General features: G+C 47.2%; 1 protein-coding gene across 2 annotated transcripts in view; it reads right to left on the bottom strand.

Moving 5' to 3' along the window:
• Nucleotides 1-21,926, bottom strand: part of LPCAT4 (lysophosphatidylcholine acyltransferase 4) — a 592,186-nt gene that overhangs the window by 62,804 nt on the left and 507,456 nt on the right. For both annotated transcript variants that reach the window (XM_086923609.1, XM_086923610.1), the window contains exons 10-11: nt 20,040-20,165; nt 19,610-19,751 (exon numbers count right to left, since the gene is read on the bottom strand). In XM_086923609.1, the coding sequence (XP_086779735.1) occupies nt 19,610-19,751; nt 20,040-20,165 (268 nt within the window). The remainder of the gene's footprint in view (nt 1-19,609; nt 19,752-20,039; nt 20,166-21,926) is intronic.

Genomic DNA, 21,926 nt, shown 5'->3' with positions numbered 1-21,926 from the left:
ATCCAGATGTGACTACCACAGATCGCCTAAGGGAAGAAATGAAAACACTATTATTGGCATATGAAGACAAAATCAGACAACGGAAGCAGTCTAAATTTCAGAGGGATGCCAAAGATTATGTACAAGGGTGGATCTTGACATTCACACGCAAATTTGATGCCCCGTGAAAAGCCCTAATAAGTAAGGCAGTTTCTGCAACCACCCCATAACCTGCCACTTCAGAATCAGATGTGACTGACGCAGAACAATCAGGGGATGAGAGATCTGCTACAACAAGTACAACATCTAGTACAATAAGCTCATCTACCCCGCAGAGCCTTTTTCGCGAGGAGTTTCAATTAATGCGCCAAACGCAACTAAGGGGCACAAAAGGCAAGCCACCGGAAACACAAAGACAACAAAGACAAGGCAGATACGACGTGGGGGCTTCCACCTCAGGAAATCTAGGAATGGCCACCCAAACAAGGAGCAAGAGGGGCACCGGGAGATAAGTGTGCCTGAAGACCTCACTATCATCAATCTAACTCCTTATAAACTCTCTAAAACAGAAGAACACGTTTTGAAGAAAGGACTGACTTTCTGCCCCACCAGCGGCTTTGAATTCACTCAGACTAGAATTGATTTGTTCCTTTTTACCCAGAAACTTAAGCTTCAAAAGTTCCACAGTCTTAAGAACTCTGTAAGCTCGAATCCGCAATTGGGTAATGCTCATCAATCAACTGATTTGGAATTAATTGAGTTGGATTTAATGCAAATCATTGCGAGCCTAAGAGGGGACTCAGACCAAACAATCAACCAGCTAGCACATACAGCTCAACAGTTTGGTGTATCCTAAATCAGAGCTCCCACAAACTTCAAACCGACATCTAAATTCATTCCCATGATGCTGCATGACGCAATAGACGTCTTTGAAGAAGCAGTCAAAACGGATTTACTAAGCTTAAGAAGCAATAAAACTTCTAAATCCCACAACAAACAATGGAACTTATCACTAGTCCAAAGGAATGCCTTGACAAAACTACAAGCTAATACCAACATAGTATGTAAGCCGTCGGATAAAGGCGGTAACATCGTCTTAATGACCAGAGAATATTACTGCACAGAAGCACTGAGACAACTGAAGGATACAGACTGTTATACAAAGATCAATAAAGAGGACTATAATTCCAGCATTACGGATTATCACCGTCTACTTGACAAGTGGGCAACAGAAGGGATGTTAGATGCGTACGAAGTGACATTTTTGACATGCCAACAGCCAATAACCCCCACATTTTATCACTTACCAAAAATTCATAAACATTCAACACTGCCACCAGGGAGACCAATAATGTCCTCGAAATGTAGTTTAACTGAGAACATGTCACAATTTTTGGATTTCTTTTTGATTGAGCATGTCAAATCCCTTTCATCATATATAAGGGACACATCTGACTTTATTCACATCATCTCTGATAAACCTTGGGAACCTGACATGCTGATGATAGTGTTGGAAGTGACTGGACTTTACACATGCATAGCGCACAACCATGGAATAGAGGCAGTGCAGTACTTTCTAAAAACTCGTTCTCTGAAATACATGAAACATAACTGCATGTTGGTGGAATTCTTGCATTTCTGTTTGCATAACAAAATTTTTCTGTTCCAGAAACAATATTACAGACAAAGGAGAGGGACAGCGATGGGCACCTGCTTCGCCCCCAGATACGCGAATCTATTCGTATGCTGGTGGGAGAAGCAGGTGGCCTGGTCCGATGACAATCAGAGATGGTCACGTCAATTATCGGGTGGCACCGATATATTGACGATCTGTTTATTTTCTGGAAAGGTTCCAAGACAGAGGCTGAATTATTCATTCAATCCTTAAATCACAATGATCTTAATTTGTACCTGAGCGGCACCATAAGCAGTGTTGAGGTAGACTTTATTGATCTCAAAGTCTTTATCAGCCGGTAACTCTACCCTAGAAGCCAGCAGCTGTCATCCCAAACCTTTAAAAAATAGCATACCTTTTGAACTATTACGCCTCAAAAGAAACTGTACTCTTACAGAGGATTTTGAGCAAGCTGCACAAGATTCCATGGCTAGGTTTAAATTGAGAGGCTATCCGGACATCACACTTAAAAAAGCCTTTAACAAAGTGTGTTCAATCTCTTGAGCAAGTCTGTTTAAACATCCAAATGAGAAAGTAGCAAGTGAAAATAAAACTCCTCGCTTCATCACGACTTTCTCCAAGGACTCCTCAATGATTCAGAATATCATAAGTCGACATTGGAAAATTTTGAAAACAGACGGGGTCATTGGTAAGCAACTTCCACCCCATCCTAAAATCACCTACAGAATGAACAGATCCCTAAAAGATACCCTGATACACAGCCACTTTGACACCATTCCAAGATCCCCCCGACTCGGAAACCTTACTGGGTTTTTCCCTTGTCAAAATTGCAAGGCATGCCATTCAAGTCACAAAGTTACCAGTTACGAAATTCCAGGTACTGGTAAAGTGAGAAAAATGAACACATTTCTCACATGTATAACTCCATTTTGTGCAGATCATCTCGACACTTCGCATTGAAACATAACAGTGACCGCAATCTCCTCAAATTCCATTGTCTGGATCAAATTCCTCCGAAAGATCGTGGAGGGAACAGAGAGTCACAAATGAGAAAACTTGAGTCGAGGTTTATCATAGACCTTCGGACGAAATTTCCGCTAGGATTAAATACAGGAAAAGACTTAGCTAGTCATCTAGGCTAATTAATACGTGACTCTTAACATATATTACGGTTTACAGGTTGCAAGAAAAAAATCAGAAATGTTATACGGTATATTTTGTTTTTTTGCTGTTTCTGTGGAGGAATTTTTATTGAAGCATATGAATGATACATTTATGAATTTATCCTATAATTTGGAAAGCCCATCCAGGGCTTAATAACTTATGTTTGCTGCAAAAATGCTACAAATGTCAATGACTAGCGCCCCTGCAAAGAGAGCCATAGAAGTGGACATAGCTCTCGAGGTGTGCGCTTTCACTCTGGAATGCAATGGCTGTCCAGCTTGGTCATGACAGAAAGCAATGGCTGCAGAAATCCATCTGGAGATGCTCTGCTTGGTAAGTGGTAGACCTTTCCTAGATCTGCTGTAAGCTACGAATAGCTGGTTAGATTTCCTGAATGCTTTCGTTTTGTCAATGTAAAAACTTCAAGCATCGTTTAAGATCAAAAGAATGCAGCAATCTCTCTGCTGCCGTGCTTGGGTTTGGAAAGAAAGAACACTGAACCACAGGTTCATTTAGGTGTAAGTCCAGCGGGACTTTTGGGATAAACCTAGGATTGGTTCTCAGGATTACTCTGTCATTTTTAAAACCGTAGAAAAGGATCCTGGACTGAAAACGCCTGTAGCTCACTGACCCTCCTTGCAAATGTGAGCGGCAGGAGGAGTGCTGTTTTCCATGAGACATACTTTAGGCCAGCTCTGTGTACTAGTCCGAACGGATGCTTCATGAGCTGGTTAAGAACCACATTGAGATGCCAGGTAGGTGGCAACCTCCTTATTGGCGGGAAAGATCTGTATAATCCTTTTAGAAATTGCTTAATAAACCTGCTTGACCAGAGATATTGACTCATTGAAGTTCTTTTATAACAAGATATTGCTGCTAAGTGTACTTTAATGGAGGAGTGGGCTAGGCCCAACTGTGCCAGATGTAATAGATAAGGTAAGATTTGCTCCGGTGAGGAGGAGAAAGGCCGAATGCCTTGATCTGCACACCTAACTCAAAAGCGCTTCCATTTCAGGGAATACGTTTTGGTCGTGCTATCCGCCCTTGCTCTGGCAAGAATGTCTCTACACAGTCTTGTGGAATATTTAGATTGTGGAACTCTCGGAACTCAGGAGCCCGGCAGCTGACATGAGAGACTTCAGATCCGGATGTTGAACTTGATTGCTGTTCATTGTGAGCAAGGATGGATACTGCCGCAGGTGGATCGGCGGCTCCAGGAATAGACGGTGAAGCTCTGTGAACCAATGTTGCCCCGGCCAAGTTGGGGCTATTAAAATTAGAGTACAAGGCTCCACCTAAATTTTCCTGAGGACTCTGGGAAGCATCGGGAATGGCGGAAATGCGTACGCAAAGACGTTGCGCTATGAGATGGAAAATGCATTCCCTAGAGACCCAGACTGGGGATGCCAACTTGCGAAGTGTGGGCATTTGGCGTTCATTCTTCGCACAAATAGATGGATTTGCGGGGTGCCCCATCTGGAGAAGATCTGGTCGATAATTTGTTGATCTAGCTCCCACTCGTGTGACTATGTTTTCTGCCTGCCCAAGGCGTCGGCGAGCACATTGTCCGTGTCTGGGACATATTCCGCCCTTAGGGTTACATTGTGGAGTATGAGTCAATTCCAGATTTTTTGGGACTCGAAAGAGAGTCAGCGAGCGTGTCCCTTCCTGTTTGTTGAGGTAGTGCATAGTTGTGGTGTTGTCTGTCCGGACGAGCACCAGGTAATGTTTGATTCTTGGCAAGAAAGCTTGAAGGGCCAGGAAGACTGCTCGCAGTTCGAGCAGATTGATATGTAGTTTCTTCTCCATAGGACACCACTTCCCGCTTATCTGTAACTCTTGCAGAAAAACTCCCCAGCCTTCCAAAGAGGCGCCTGTTGTGACAACATGAGGAGCAGTTGGAAGCAGGAATGACGAGCCTTGAGACAGGTTTTGAGATGACATCCACCATTGCAGGGCTCTGACCATCTGAGGATTCACTTTTATGTTGTCGTCGAATAACCCTGTGCATTAGACCCACTGCTTCGAGAGCACCTTCTGTAGAGGTCCCATTCGTAGTAGACAGTGAGGAATCAGGAGGATACCCGATGACATCATCCCCATGAGGGATTTGAAGAGGCGGACTGTCAAGACTTTCTTTGAGGCTACTATAGCAGTGAGTGCAAGGAGCTTGTTCATCCTCTCTCTAGATGGTAAAGCTTTTGCGGACCGTGTGTCCAGGGTTGCACCTAGGAACCGATGCACTGAGAAGGTTGAATGACCGATTTTACCTGATTGAGGGTGAGACCCAAGCAATCGAAAAGCTTTAAACAAGAGTTGGAAGACCTGGACGCGTCTTCTAAGGATGGAGCCTTGATCAGCCAGTCATTCGGATACGGAAAGACTTGGTGATGGCACTGTCTGAGATATGCCGCAACCGGGGTACGACATTTCATGAATATGCGCGGTGTAGACTTGAGCCCGAAGGGCAGAACGCGAAATTGCAAGTGTCTGCCCGCTACTGCAAATCGCAAGTATCTTTTTGTGATTCCTGTGAATTGGGATATGAAAGTAAGCATCCTGTAGGTCTAGGGACGCCCTAAAATCCTGCTCTTACAGTAGTTGCAAGACCTCCTGGATCGTTACCATACAAAACGACTGCTTCTTAGGAATTTATTGAGGGCCCTGAGGTCCAAGATTGGTTTCGACTTCTTGTCTTTTTTTTTTGGATCAAAAAGAAGCGGGGATAAAACCCTTTTCCCTTCTGAGATGGGGGCACTCTCTATTGCTCCTTTTTGCACCATAATCGAGATCTCTCGTAGAAGCAGCCATAGATTTTTGTTATTTCCGCTGTCCTGTACCTTGAAAGGACGACTTCCCAAAAAAGGATTTCTTGTTTTGGTGTTGTTGCTGTTGGTATTGCGGTCTACTCTGGCCTGAAGAGCAGGAAGACCTGCATTGATAATTTCCTCTGTAGGAAGACTGTCCTCTTCCTCTACTTCTACTAAAGGACTGGTTCTTATACTGAAGAGTGCCCAAAGCTCTTGCAGTGTCTGCTTCATCAATTTTTTGTGCCAAATAGTAACTGGCTATCATAAGGCCTGTCCAATGTCTGCACCTCAGGACGGAAAGAGGTTGCCTTTAGCCATCCTTAGAGCCGCAAAACTGCTGCTCCAGCCAACTTGCGGAACCCTGTCATAGCGATATCCATCGCGCAGTCTATAGTGTCTGACGCCGATGCTTCACCATCTAGCAGAATCCTCTTTACTTCCTCTTTGGATGAATCTGGCAATTCCGACAGGTATGGGCCTATGAGTGCCCACAGTTGTCTATTATAGCGTCCCAAGAGCGCTAGGGCGTTCGCGGCCTTTACCGTCTTTGCCGACATTGAGGAAAACATGTTCCCAATGTTGTCCACTCTTCTTCCCCCCTTATCAAGAGGAAGCGACAAAGGGGCTGAAGGATTCTTGGAGGTCTTCTGGGCTGCCTGTGTCACCACGGAGTCTGGCTTAGGATTCCTGTTAAACACGCCGGTGCTGTATCTGGCGCCCTATACTTCTTATCCAACTGAGGGATCGCTGGTGATATAAAGGAGGGGCTCTGCGTGACCTTTACCCCTTCTGACTATAGGTAATCGATAATCGGTATTGACCTTATTGCCTTCTTGAGAGATTCATTGAGCAGCTCTCTCTACCACATTATAAGAGATTCCAGAATTGTCATAGACGAGGCAGTTGTGGGCAACGCCATAGACGATCTGTCGTAGACGAGGCCGTCGTAGACGAGCCATCGTAGACGAGCCATCGTAGATGAGGCCATGGTAGACGAGGCCATGGTAGACGAGGCCATCGTAGACGAGGCCATGGTAGACGAGGCCATGGTAGACGAGGCCATGGTAGACGAGGCCATCGTAGAAGAGGCCATCGTAGAAGAGGCCATCGTAGAAGAGGCCATCGTAGAAGAGGCCATCATAGACAAGGCCATCATAGACGTCGTAGACAAGGCCAACGTAGACGCCGTAGACAGGCCGTCGTAGACTAGCAGTCATAGACGAGGTCGTCGTCGACGCAGTCAGACGAGCCATCGTAGATGAGGCCATCGTAGACGAGGCCATCGTAGACAAGGCCATCGTAGACAAGGCCATCGTCGACGCCTTACACAGGCCGTCGTAGACGAGCAGTCATAGACGAGGCCGTCGTCGACGAGCCGTCTTAGACGAGCCATCGTAGACGAGCCATCATTTGTAGATGAGCCATTGTAGATGAGCCATTGTAGACGAGTCATTGTAGACGAGTCATTGTAGACGAGCCATCGTAGACGAGTCCATCGTAGACGAGTCCATCGTAGACGAGTCCATCGTAGACGAGTCCATCGTAGATGAGTCCATCGTAGATGAGTCCATCGTAGACGAGGATGAGGCCATCGTTGGCGCCTTACACAGGCAGTCGTAGACGAGCAGTCATAGACGAGGCCGTCCTCGTCGACGCCCTAGTCGACGAGCAGTCGTAGATGAGCCATTGTAGATGAGCCATTGTAGATGAGCCATTGTAGATGAGCCATTGTAGATGAGCCATCGTAGACAAACCATCGTAGATCAGTCCATCGTAGATCAGTCCATCGTAGATCAGTCCATCTTCGGCGCTGTAAACAGGCCGCCGTAGACAAGCAGCCATAGACAAGGCCGTCGTCGTCGACGATGCAGTTGCGACGAACCGTCATCGTCGAGCCGTCATAGACGAGCCGTCGTAGACAAGGCCATCGTAGACGAAAAGGCTGTAATAGGCAATGATGATGGTTTCTTCGTCGACGATCCTGTTGACGATGTTGGCTTTTTAGTCTTTACCTCAGGAGGTATTGAAGACGCCTTCCTGATGGGTCCTTTGACCAGAGGAGGTGAATTTGATGACTCCAAAGTAGTCTTTTTTACATGATTTTTCTCCAAAAGCAAGTCCTTTACTCTCCTTTTCCACAGAGTGAGGATATTTTGAAGAACTGCGCCCAGAAGACCCATGAGTTGTCTTTTTTTAGGGCCTTCTCAGGACGTACCCCTGAGGAATGAGTTTGAGGAGATTTTCTTCTCTTTTGAGATCTCCTAGATGTTGAGGTCAACGCCTTATCACTTTCACTGGAGAAAATAAAAAACCTCCTTTCTGGTCTTTTTGACACCATATTAAAAGTCGACCTCTCAAAAACTTACTTGAGAAAGAGCAACAAACCTTGCAGTCTTTCCTTACCAGACCTTCTTTAAAGAATGTATTTGAAGATAATCCATAGTAAAAAAGAATCCTTGACAACCAAGTTATTTATTAAAGTGCAAAAACACAATCTGAGCAGAGCTCAGAGGAGACTCCCTTAGCACAACGTGCGGTAGAAAATCTGAGGGACTGAGGCTCCTGACAGGAAGGTTCTAGACGGAGGTGGCAGCTGATTGGCTCTTCTCTATAGTTTGGTACTTTTTACAAAAGGACATGGATATGTTACTAAGGTGAGGCCTCTAGGCCTCTATTCCCTATGTATGTCTACAGGATATTACTTTTCTATGTACCGGAGACTCCCGTCTCGACGACTGGGAATGATTCAGGCATGTGAATCTTTGAAAGACACCCATAATACTGGATAAGTAAGCATAAACAAACACGGGTACTGTTATAACTCACATTTTTTGGCCTGTGAAATGGAAAGTTTATGGTTAAAGTTCAGTGCGAGAGGGGCCATTCTCGGACCTTGTATGACTTCTGTGAGCGCAACGTCACCTGTGAGCGCGACGTCGCCTGTGAGCGCGACGTCACCTGATCGTGCGGCAGTAATAAACAAGCATTTGCAATACAATAGTTCTCGCATTTGTTGAAGTTAGAGCTGGTGGGGTTGAAAATAATGTTATTTACTTATGCTTTTTATTTGCAGTGGAGTTATTATATTTGCAGAGCACTATTGCCAATGGTATAACAAGCATTTGCAATGCAATGGTCTCGGCATCATTAAAGGTAGAGCTATTGGCATTGCTCATGACATTTCTTTTTTTTTCTTTCAATCATAAATAAATGGCATTGTCATTTACATTGCCAATACACAGCACTCTGCACTCAACAGCACACACCACTCTGCACTCACTGCTCTGCACTCACTGCTCTGCACTCACTGCTCTGCACTCACTGCTCTGCACTCACTGCTCTGCACTCACTGCTCTGCACTCACTACTCACTGCTCTGCACTCACTACTCACTGCTCTGCACTCACTACTCACTACTCTGCACTCACTACTCACTACTCTGCACTCACTACTCACTACTCTGCACTCACTACTCACTACTCTGCACTCACTACTGTGCACTCACTACTCTGCACTCACTACTCTGCACTCACTACTCTGCACTCACTACTCTGCACTCACTACTCTGCACTCACCACTCACTACTCACTACTCTGCACTCACAACTCACTACTCTGCACTCACCACTCACTACTCACTACTCTGCACTCACAACTCACTACTCTGCACTCACAACTCACTAATCTGCACTCACTACTCACTACTCTGCACTCACCACTCACTACTCACTACTCTGCACTCACCACTCACTACTCACTACTCTGCACTCACTCTGCACTCACTACTCACTACTCTGCACTCACTCTGCACTCACTACTCACTACTCTGCACTCACTCTGCACTCACTACTCACTACTCTGCACTCACTCTGCACTCACTACTCACTACTCTGCACTCACTCTGCACTCACTACTCTGCACTCACTACTCTGCACTCACTACTCTGCACTCACTACTCTGCACTCACTACTCTGCACTCACTACTCTGCACTCACTACTCTGCACTCACTACTCTGCACTCACTACTCTGCACTCACTACTCTGCACTCACTACTCTGCACTCACTACTCACTACTCTGCACTCACTACTCACTACTCTGCACTCACTCTGCACTCACTACTCACTACTGTGCACTCACTACTCACTACTCTGCACTCACTACTCACTACTCTGCACTCACCACTCACTACTCACTACTCTGCACTCACCACTCACTACTCACTACTCTGCACTCACCACTCACTACTCACTACTCTGCACTCACCACTCACTACTCACTACTCTGCACTCACCACTCACTACTCACTACTCTGCACTCACCACTCACTACTCACTACTCTGCACTCACTCTGCACTCACTACTCACTACTCTGCACTCACTCTGCACTCACTACTCACTACTCTGCACTCACTCTGCACTCACTACTCACTACTCTGCACTCACTACTCTGCACTCACTACTCTGCACTCACTACTCTGCACTCACTACTCTGCACTCACTACTCTGCACTCACTACTCACTACTCTGCACTCACTACTCACTACTCTGCACTCACTACTCACTACTCTGCACTCACTACTCACTACTCTGCACTCACTACTCACTACTCTGCACTCACTACTCACTACTGTGCACTCACTACTCACTACTCTGCACTCACTACTCACCACTCACTACTCACCACTCACTACTCACCACTCACTACTCACCACTCACTACTCTGCACTCACTACTCTGCACTCACTACTCTGCACTCACTACTCTGCACTCACTACTCTGCACTCACTACTCTGCACTCACTACTCTGCACTCACTACTCACTACTCTGCACTCACTACTCACTACTCTGCACTCACTCTGCACTCACTACTCACTACTGTGACTACTCTGCACTCACTACTCTGCACTCACTACTCTGCACTCACTACTCACTACTCTGCACTCACTACTCTGCACTCACTACTCACTACTCTGCACTCACTACTCACTACTCTGCACTCACTACTCTGCACTCACTACTCACTACTCTGCACTCACTACTCACTACTCTGCACTCACTCTGCACTCACTACTCACTACTCTGCACTCACTCTGCACTCACTACTCACTACTGTGCACTCACTACTCACTACTCTGCACTCACTACTCACTACTCTGCACTCACTACTCACTACTCTGCACTCACTACTCACTACTCTGCACTCACTCTGCACTCACTACTCACTACTCTGCACTCACTCTGCACTCACTACTCACTACTCTGCACTCACTCTGCACTCACTACTCACTACTGTGCACTCACTACTCTGCACTCACTACTCACTACTCTGCACTCACTCTGCACTCACTACTCTGCACTCACTACTCACTACTCTGCACTCACTACTCACTACTCTGCACTCACTACTCACTACTCTGCACTCACTACTCACTACTCTGCACTCACTACTCACTACTCTGCACTCACTACTCTGCACTCACTACTCTGCACTCACTACTCTGCACTCACTACTCTGCACTCACTACTCTGCACTCACTACTCTGCACTCACTACTCTGCACTCACTACTCTGCACTCACTACTCTGCACTCACTACTCTGCACTCACTACTCACTACTCTGCACTCACAACTCACTACTCTGCACTCACAACTCACTACTCTGCACTCACAACTCACTACTCTGCACTCACTACTCACTACTCTGCACTCACCACTCACTACTCTGCACTCACTACTCTGCACTCACTACTCTGCACTCACCACTCACTACTCACTACTCTGCACTCACTACTCACTACTCTGCACTCACTACTCTGCACTCACCACTCACTACTCACTACTCTGCACTCACTACTCTGCACTCACCACTCACTACTCACTACTCTGCACTCACTACTCTGCACTCACTACTCACTACTCTGCACTCACTACTCACTACTCTGCACTCACTCTGCACTCACTACTCACTACTGTGCACTCACTCTGCACTCACTACTCACTACTCTGCACTCACTACTCACTACTGTGCACTCACTACTCACTACTCTGCACTCACTACTCACTACTCTGCACTCACTACTCTGCACTCACTACTCACTACTCTGCACTCACTCTGCACTCACTACTCACTACTGTGCACTCACTACTCACTACTGTGCACTCACTACTCACTACTCTGCACTCACTACTCACTACTCTGCACTCACTACTCTGCACTCACTACTCTGCACTCACTACTCTGCACTCACTACTCTGCACTCACTACTCACTACTCTGCACTCACTACTCACTACTCTGCACTCACTACTCACTACTCTGCACTCACTTGTGTCTTGAGTGGAATTTAGTGCACCAGGAAGTGCAAACGGGATTCTTGTGTGGCTGTGTGATTCACTTTTTCATAATAAGCAGTTTTTTCGCAGCGCGATGAGAACAGCTGGGGGTTTGCCATTTAGTTTACAAAAACTCCTTTGCCAAAGTTAAGAAGTCGCCGATCTCTTCAATCAAGATTGCAGATATCCATGGCATTGCAGATAAAAAAAAGTAGACTGAGTGGTTAAAACACATAACTGTTGAATTTGAGAAGATGGTATTTGTCATAAGTGGAATAAGTCATCGCTCACTCTATTCTCTGCACTTCATAACAAGTAGAAGTGGAGAAATACGTGTTCTTTACAAAAGATGTGATTATGTGGAAAGAAAATCAATGTATTCGTCGATTATTTATTATTTGAAAGGCTAAGGATCGGCTGTGATTTATTATTAATTACTGTTCATTAAAATTTCCCATTGGCTATGTATGTTCTACACATGGTTTCACCTTCCATATTTCAGGAACACAAAAGGTTTCTTGGAATTGGAACAAGATCGGGTTGCTGGTGTTATACAGTCAACAGAGTGCGGGAGGTTTGCTCTGGTGCTTTAAAAATAAATTGCATAAGTTTCTTCATTTTGGAGCACGATGCCTTTGTTAATTCTATTTTTAAACAATAATACATTTGCTTACATATACACCTGTCCCTTTAGTCTAACTAAATATAATCTCTGATACCAATATGCCCGTGGTTATTATATATGTTTAAAGCCGCATTGCGTGTTGCTTGTCGGTCCATTACACCAGCACGGCACTCCACTCTCTGCAATGGCCATGGCTGCGCTCGACAAACTTTTAAAATCAACTGTTTTACCATTTAAAAAAAAAAGTAATATTACTGCCAGTTTGGTCGTGATTGGGAAAACAAAAGCCGATGCGCCCCCGACCCGCAGCAAGCGGCGTGACGTGAGTCTGATAAATTCACTGCAAAACACATTCTCCTTTTCAGCAAGTAAAAATATGTGATAAAATATGTGTTTAGCTCCATAATGCTGACGGGTGCACTATTAACAAACAAGCTTTCCCTTTTGCAGTAAGTAAAACATTTATGATAAAAAATGTGTTTAGTACGAGGATACAAACCGAGCCGACACCGGCCCAGCAGACAGACGAGCTGCATGCGAAACCTATCGTGGGGCGGGACTGACAAAACGAAACCTATCGTGGGGCGGGACTTCCGTTTTGTGAAGCCCGCGCCCACGGAGTGCCTGGAAGAGCACCGAGGGAAAGCCCCGCGGTCGGAGGCTCCACAAGTCCGGAGGGCCTTTGACCGGTGAGTGGAGCGGGGGGGGGGGGGAGGGGAATGCCTGTATGTCTGCGTGTCCGGAGGGCCTTTGACCGGTGAGAGGGGCGGGGGGGGGGAGAGAATGCCTGTATGTCTGCGTGTGTGTGTGCGACGGCGGAGGGGAGGGGTGGGGGGCGGGGTGCGACGGCGGAGGGGAGGGGTGCGACAACGGAGGGGTGGGGGGGGATGCTCGGTGCACGTGTGTGTATGCATGCATGCGACGGCGGGGTGGGTTCGCTGTATGTGTGGGTGCGTGCGTGCATGAGTGCTCGTGTGTGTGTCTGTCGCTGTTTCTGCGCATGCGCTTGTGGTGTTGCTGCTTCCCAGGAGACAGCAGCTGAGCGAGTTCACGAGCGCGTGGCCAGCGGAAATCGCCTCCTTGAAGAGGCAATGCGCGTGGCCGAGGCTGTCTCCTGGGAAGCACAGTCCCTGACAAAAGATCTCGGCGGAGACGCGCTTCCGCGCGTCTTTAGCCGAGACCTAAAAAAGCTAAAGTTAAAGACATTGTCATTTCCAACACCAACAGCTCTAACTTTAACAATTGAGAGACCTGTTGCATTGAAAATGCAATCTGTCAGAGTTATTCACATAAAGACCAATGTTTTTTACCTAGCCAGGTTGCAGTATGCAGTACTATATCTGGCTAAAAGAGGTACCATGGGGCCTCTTTTGGCCACGCATGAAACTGCACCCTAACAATAACAACTCAGTATTAGTAAAGCGCAAACAAATCATCCCTAAGGGTCTCAAGGTGCTGGGGGCCGTCAGGAAGATTAAGCGAGCTATTGCCTAGAGTCAAATGGTGCTGGGCTGAGCTGCCGCTGGCGATTGAACCGTGAGCCCCGGACTCCAGAGTCAGACGCCCTGGCCGCTGCGCCACACCTCTTCCAACCTGCAGAAGATATGGTAAATCCACCCTAACCATAATGCATTGCTTGTAAGACAGTACTATGAGTACATTCAAATAGCTATGTCCATATATACAATTAGTAGCTTAGAAATGTGACAAAGGAAATATTAGGAGTAGTTTCTGTCCTGTAACTCCAGTTTGTAGTAGGGGTATCTCTGTTATAGTCATAATCTAGTGAATAGTCCCGCCCATGTGCGTGGACCCCGGAGCAATCAAAAATAATCTCTTAAAGTGTCGAAAAAATGCAGAACTGCACAGACATTTAAGAGAGAATTAAAGACAGATAATGCATCCTATAATCAGGCTACACTGTCCAGTAATTCAGCTAGAAATTCCACCAAAAATCCACAAACAGCAACGTCTGTCCAGATTTCCCTTGCCTTAGCAGCAAAAAACCCTCTGGAATGATAGAGAGGAAGACATGGACAGACAAGCCCCATAGGCTGCCATTATGTGGCTCAAAATCGGATACTGTGCCTTTAAGCAGCAGGAGGTCAGACTTGTGTCTGTGGTGGCAGCATCCATTTTGTGATGCTGAGGCTCGAGTTAACTTTAACCGGGGTTCACAGTTATATACATGTCGTGTCCCACTAGAAGGGTGGAATGCTAACCCCGTCGCCAGAATTGGCGAAGGGTTAGTATTCCAATTCGTATGACACCTTACTCGACATGTTTTGATAAAGCGATACCAAAATTGGCAAATAACCGCGAGGATTATAAGGCACTTAAGAGTATATGGTACGCGTTATCATGGAACAGCTATTAGGACTTGGTTCCGCAAGCTGCAAACGGGCTCAGCTCATGCCAGAGCACCATCTCACATAATTCCAAGCACTCTGCCTTCAGGATTGATAAGGCCTGCCATAGGAGTGACTGATAGGAATACATGTGTCCATTTTAGGGTTAGATATAGGAATACTATATCTACAGCAAAGGGTGATTACACCACCTTGCCCCAGCTGTCGTGCAGCCAGTTGTGTCAGATGTGGATGGCCAGCCAGGGGTGGCATAATACATGCTGCAGCCCCTGGTAGGCCCTGGGTACACCTATGCCCTGGATACCTAAGGTACACTTTACAGGGGCTGATAAGGTGACTCAGTATCCAATTAGATATGTACCTAGAGTACATGGAATCCATTTTACAGAGATAGCAGTAGGCCTGGGGCCCTGAATAGCAGGGTCCCAGGTCAACTAAGTCGAAAAACCAGCAAAACACCAGGCAAAAAGTTGGGGGTAACCATAGTCAGATATCCACCTTCCCACAGCCTGCGCCTCCTGCGACAGAGTGCGTGATCTTGAGCCCCCCTGCTTGTTGAGGTAATACATCGTGGTGGTATTGTCAGTCTGTACAAGCAGAAAGGACGGATGAAAGGCCTTCAGTGCCAAGTGCACAGCTCCGAGTTCCAGGAAGTTGATATGGTACGTGGACTCCATCTGGGACCACGTTCCTTGAATCTGTAATTCTCCCGAATGCGCCACCCAGCCGTGGAGGGACGCATCAGTCACGATAGTCTGAACTGGAATGTCCTTGTGGAAGATTCTCCGCCGAACACCACCATTTCAGAGACTGTAGAGCATGCAGAGACAGTCGTATCTTGTCGTCCCAAGATCCTTTCCTCTGGTCCCACTGGTCCTCCAAGCACTCCTGCAGAGGTCTCATGTGCAGCCGTGCATGAGGAGTGAGGACGATACAAGAGGCCATCGACCCCAGTAGAGAAGACACCGTCCTCACTGTAGTAGATGGAGCGGTCATAAGAGCCTGAACCTTCCGAAGGATCGATTGCCGTCGCTCTTCCGAAGGAGACACGCTTGCCGACAGCGTATCGATGGTGGCTCCCAAGTACTGAATGCACTGGACCGGAGTCGGGACAGACTTGGACATGTTGATGTGCAACCCCAGCTTGTTCAAGAGAACGCACGTCTTCTGGAAGTGTGCTTGAGCTTCCGAGAAGGAGGAGGCCTTGATCAACCAATCGTCCAGGTACGGGTAGACAAACACCTTGTTCTTCCTTAGGTGTGCCGCTACCACTGCCATGCACTTCGAGAATGTCCTGGGCGCAGACTTCAGCCCGAATGGCAGTACTGTGTACTGATAATGATTGGTGCCGACTTGAAATCGCAGAAACTTCCTGTGTTTGCATGTAATGGGCACATGGAAGTATGCATTCTGTAGGTCTATAGCACAAAGCCAGTCTCCCTGTTGCAACTGAGGATAAATCTGATGCAACGACAGCATGCAAATTTTTTTTCTGCGAATCCACTTGTTCGCCTGTCGCAAGTCCAGAATGGGCCTGAACTCGTTCTTGTCCTTCTTGCGAACCAGGAAGAACCGGGAGTACAGACCTCTTCCTCTTTGAGACAGAGGTAAGTCTTCTATCGTCCTTTTCCTTAACAGGATATAGGCCTCCGCCTGGAGCTCACGCAGTTGATACTGTGAGCTGACTGGAGGGAACGCTGGAGGCGGGCTGATGAACTGAAGACTGTATCCATTGCAAACAATATTCAGCACCCACTTGTCCTGAGTAATTTTTCTCCACTCTGCCAGAAAAAATTGAACGCTTCCCCCCACCGGAGCGGGTAACGGATGAAGGGGAAGTAACCGCTCAGGGTCGAGACCCGGCCGGGCCCTTGTTCGTGGTAGAGGACTGTTGTCCCCCTCTACCCTATTGCCGTTTCTGGAAGGGTCTCCGGAACTGCTGCTGTTGTTGCTGCTGCTATCCCGAAGACTGCCCCCGTCCTCTTCCTTGTGCACCGAACGTCTCTGGAACGGCCGGTAGGACTTCTTTTCTTTGGGCTTCTCCATGCCCACAGCCGTAAGGGTCTCTGCCTCCGCCTTCATGTGGGCTATCTCATCATCTGCGTGTTTTCTGAACAAGGTTTCTCCGGAAAAGGGCAATTTGGCCACCCGTTGCTGGGCCTCCGGCTTGAGTGACGTGAGCCTTAGCCAAGTATGGCGCCGCTGATTGATCCCATGGCAGTAACCATGGGCAGCCAACAGGGAGACATCCGCCGCCGCGCTGATGACCTGAATTGACACCAGCATCCCTTCCTTGAGGATCTCTTGGAAGTCCTCCCTCTTGTCTCTTGGTAGCAGTTCCACGAACTGTTGCAGGGAGTCCCACAGCGCCCGGTCATAACGTCCTAGCAGCGCCGTATCGCTGGACGCCTCCATGGCTGTGGAAGCAGTCCCACAACCCTTCCTTCCAGCCGAGTCGATCCATCGACTTTATCTGCCGGCACGGTGGATGACGGGGAGGTAGAGTGTAATTTCCTGGCCGCCGTCACTATCACTGAATCCGGTACTGGATCTACTCTCAGAAAGGCAGGGTCCAAATCCGGGGCCCTGTACTTCTTTAGAAATCGTGAGGGAGCGGCCTTCACTACCGCTGGTGTGAGGAACAGCTCCTCTGCAGGTTCCACCAATCCAGGTACTAGTGGTAAAAGAGGGTGAGACAAATGCTTCTTGTGAAGCGTTTCGAATATCACGGACGTCGTTGGTGTTGGAGCCGTCACCGTGATACCCAATTTTGCAGCCCCCCTCAGGAGAACCTCCTGGAATGTGCTTATGTCGTCCACCGGAGACACCCTGGTCCCAGGGGAGTCCGATAAGGTCGGTGAGTAGGAATGGGTCCTGGAGGAGTCTGTGCGGGACCTAGAACCCCGCCTCCTATGGCGACGCCTCGATCTGGAGGAGGATCTATGACAACTTCTCGATCTTCCTCTCCGTCCGGAGCGTGATCGGGACTTTCTCGGCCTTGGTCGATCCACCGGTTCCACAGGAGCGCGCGACTTAGGCTTGACCGGGGCCTTCGGTTTAGGTGTCCCCTTGGGAGGAGACGGAAACCTAGGCAGTGATGTAGACCTTGGAGGAACCGGAGGCGGCTTGTCTGGCAACCGAGGTACGGGCTGAGGTGGTGGTAACAGAGGAGGAGTAGGGTTCCTCGGAGGGAGACCCCTCGGCAATGGAGGCGGTGGCGTAACCTGCCTCTGTGACGGGGTATAAACCTCGGAATACACCGAGCCCGGTGAATCGCCTTCTCAACCAGCCTGGGACGATGGTGAACCTCCCAGGTCTTCCTCCACCTTTCTTCGACGTCGAAGAACGGCGACCAGACGGCGACCGTCGGCCCCTTGACGTCGAGCGTCTTCTCCTCGGCGTCGACCGCCTTCGCCTCGACGGCGACCTTCTGCGCCTCGACGGCGACCTTCTGCGCCTCGACGGCGATCTTCTGCGCCTCGACGGCGATCTTCTGCGCCTCGACGGCGATCTTCTGCGCCTCGACGGCGATCTTCTGCGCCTCGACGGCGATCTTCTGCGCCTCGACAGCGATCTTCTGCGCCTCAACAGCGATCTTCTGCGCCTCAACAGCGATCTTTGCCTCGACGGCGACCTGTGCCTCGACGGCGATCCACTCCGATGACTAGGATCTCCTCGACGACGATCGTGTCCTTTTCACCGACGGCGAACGGCGGTGTTGCCTCGACGGCGAGCGCCGACGCCGGGCCTTTCGACATCGATCACTCGACGACGACGAAACAGTCACCGGAGACGTCGATGGTGGCCTGGTAAGGTCCTTCGACGCCGAGCGTCGATGTCGTTTTGCCCCTGACGACGGGGAACAGACCGTAGTCATCCCTCTCGACGCTGAAGTCGGTGCAATCGGCCCAGACGGAGAATGGGGGCGCTTACTGGTCTTCCGCCCCTGGGGAGCCCCCCAGAGGCCTCAGCATTGGCAGATGAAGCCCCTCCAGACCCACCTTGTGCCTTCAGCCTCCTTTCTTCAAGGCCCTGAAGCCTGATCTTCTTTCTGTCCTTCAGGGTCCTGCCAGAGAAGCCTTGACAGATCACACACTCCTCTGGGATATGGGAAGATGGAAGGCACCAAAGTACTTAGAAAGCACTTAACTTCGATCAGTTGACTGGGGGTGAGTGTTTGATTTGCTCAAACGCTCCGTCCATCATCTCCTTTTTTATCGCACATCCTGAATACAGCATGTTTCTAAGAGACCGCGCAAGCGCTGCCTAGGAGGGACCTAAAAACAACAGAAATCTATTGATAGGAGGACAGTGCATGCAGCTATCCTTTGGGAAGCACAGCACACTCTCTGGTTAAATCATAGAGTGCACCTCACAGTGGTTCTTGGGGTGCTATGATGCGTAACAAATGCATTTTGGTGTGGTGATGTGACACCAGCACTAAAATGTGTTAGTCTAATCCCTGATGCGTGGTACTTTAAAGGCTTGCTTGTGTAGTGGAGTCAGAACGCCCCCTTTTCGACTGTAGAGATTTCTCCAAAACAAAAGTATTTAACCTCTTGGAGTTGGAACCAGCTGACTAAGCTGCTAAGATATTCCATGATGATGCTGAATGCTAGCAATACTAACGGATTAAGACATCAATTTGGACAAGATTGGCAAGCACTCAGTTGAGATCTCTGCCCGTGCTTACCTGCTGGAAGTAGCTAATAGTCTTGGAAAGAGTGCTGGAATCCCTCACGTTCAGCCGTGCTGCCAGCTCCCCTGGTTGGACCTTCCTAGGTGACTCCGACTTACTTAAGTCTAGTAAGCTGGGTAATACATCTGGAGTGACCCTTTAAACAGAAGGTAGGAGCAGGGAAAAAGAATAATATTCAGAAAGTTTAGACAAACTAAAAAAAGATCATTTTCGCAGAATCATCATCTTTTCTTTAACTCTTAAGACACTGCTCAATTCATCATCCTTCTTTTATGCACTTTTACATTACAGCTCACATAAAATATCTGCCTAAAATACCACATTTATCTTCGATGTGTTCGGAATAAAATGTGACATGAATACAAATATGTAAATAAGAAAATGGAGTGAGAGCATTTCAGAGATAAAATATAAAAACAATTACCCAAGTTTCTTCAAGTCTTTACCCAGCTTCCAGATGCCTGGGTCCAAGGCGACTCTGAGCTGACCAATGGGTGTCACTGGCACATCACCTACTATCTCGTACTCTGTAGCACGAATTCCAAGAGCACTGGAAAGAAGACAACAATAAATTATTAAAATTCAATAAAAACACCCTCATCTAACACTAACAAACATGAAAAAGATACTTACATTCAGCTACATATCTTTCTAAACTTACATGTTTGAATTATACCCGATTGCCAGTCTTGGAAACCTTGGTAAACAATTTTAAAAGAGCCATGCATATACAAGCCTTATGCAGCCTCTTCACCTCAATGATGTGACCTGTACCTGTGGCAATGAGGTGCTTAGGCAGCAACTGCAACTCCACCGAGACTTCAACTGTTGGATTTCCATAAGCTACCTTCAGTTATAAGCACCTTTCGAACGGTGAGGAGGGCAGGTCACAAGATCCTCCAAGTTGCTGCTCTGCAAAGGCTCTCAGGCGAAGAGAGCTGCTGTCATCCCTCTAATGGAGTGAACTTTGACTGTGCTAGGCTATAGCATGGCTATGTAAGAATATAGTGTTTATATATTTTATGTCACATGTTTTATTTTTCATAAGGCCTTTATTGACCTGATAGTGAAACGTTCTTAGTTTTATCCACAAATACAGAAATCTTAGAATCAACTGAAAACAATATACTTTCTGCAGCTGAAGTTGGACGTGGAAGCCGAATATTGATGGCATTTTGCAATGAACACAGGATTGTGTTTTGATAATTGCTGTATCTATGTGAAACTGTAGTTCTTGTACTGAAAAAGCTTTCAGTTTTCTTACTCTTCTGATTGATGTGAATGGCAGCGAGTAAAAAATCTGTGTTCCAAGAAAAAGGCTGGTTTCATGCCTTATCCATTGGCTGAAACGTGGCTTCATGAAGGCCACCAAAATCAGGTTAAAATCCCATGAAGAAGCTGATCTTGGAATAAAGGAAAGATAAAAAATAATTACTTTGTAAATGCCTTGGTAATCCTAGATTTGTGATAAAGATAGTGGATATGGTGCACTTAGGTATCGGAAAATAGCTGATAAATGAAATCTTAAGGAAGGGTATTTAAGGCCCAAATTGGCTTTGGGGAGCAGATAAGGAAGAAATTTATGAGGATGGGGGGACATCAAAAGCACATTCTTGCGTTTAGGGAGAGCCCCTCAGTCTATATCATCACAAAGGTTTCAGAAATAGAAGGTTCTTTAGCTACTTGTAAAGTGGGCTTGCAGCCATCTGAAAGTTGTACAGACAGGAATTGTTGTCCTTCAGTAGCCAGGACACCAGGTGAAATGATTTTGGTGTGTGGTATAATACTTTAAATTCAACCCAGGACAGAATCTGCCAAAGTTCTTAAAAACAATGTCGTTTGAGGTACTCAGGTGTTGCTATTATTACTATGCAAGGATGTTTCATTAACTTAATGTCAACAACAGTTGCCTGCTATTGGGGAAGGCTGGTTAAGGATCATGTCTTCTATTAATGTTCTTCAGAAACTAGGAAACTTAAAGTAATGGGAGTGTCGCTGGTGTCCATGTTTGAATGTCTCTGCATAATCATCATTAGTATTTTCATGAACTATGTTGTGGTGATGGGGTAGTGTGCCTTTATCTTCATATTTGTTACTGGAACAGAAGAAGGCTTCTTTATGTCCATAATCATCATCTAAAATATTCTGATCCTCATCATTAATAACAAATGGTTCTTATAAAGAGGAGATAAGGCAGTTGTGAAGACACTTTGATGGGAGATAGACACAATGGGTAGTATGTGGGGGTAAGTGTTGGGCAATAAGTGAGGCAGACAGCAAATTTGTAGCTGTTGAGGAAGTGTTGTGAAGA

Source organism: Lissotriton vulgaris, chromosome 5 (genome assembly GCF_964263255.1).
Source record: "Lissotriton vulgaris chromosome 5, aLisVul1.2, whole genome shotgun sequence".
Taxonomy (NCBI): Eukaryota; Metazoa; Chordata; class Amphibia; order Caudata; family Salamandridae; genus Lissotriton; species Lissotriton vulgaris.
The sequence above is the reverse complement of the archived record's forward strand: the minus strand, read 5'-3'. Positions and strand labels throughout refer to the sequence as shown.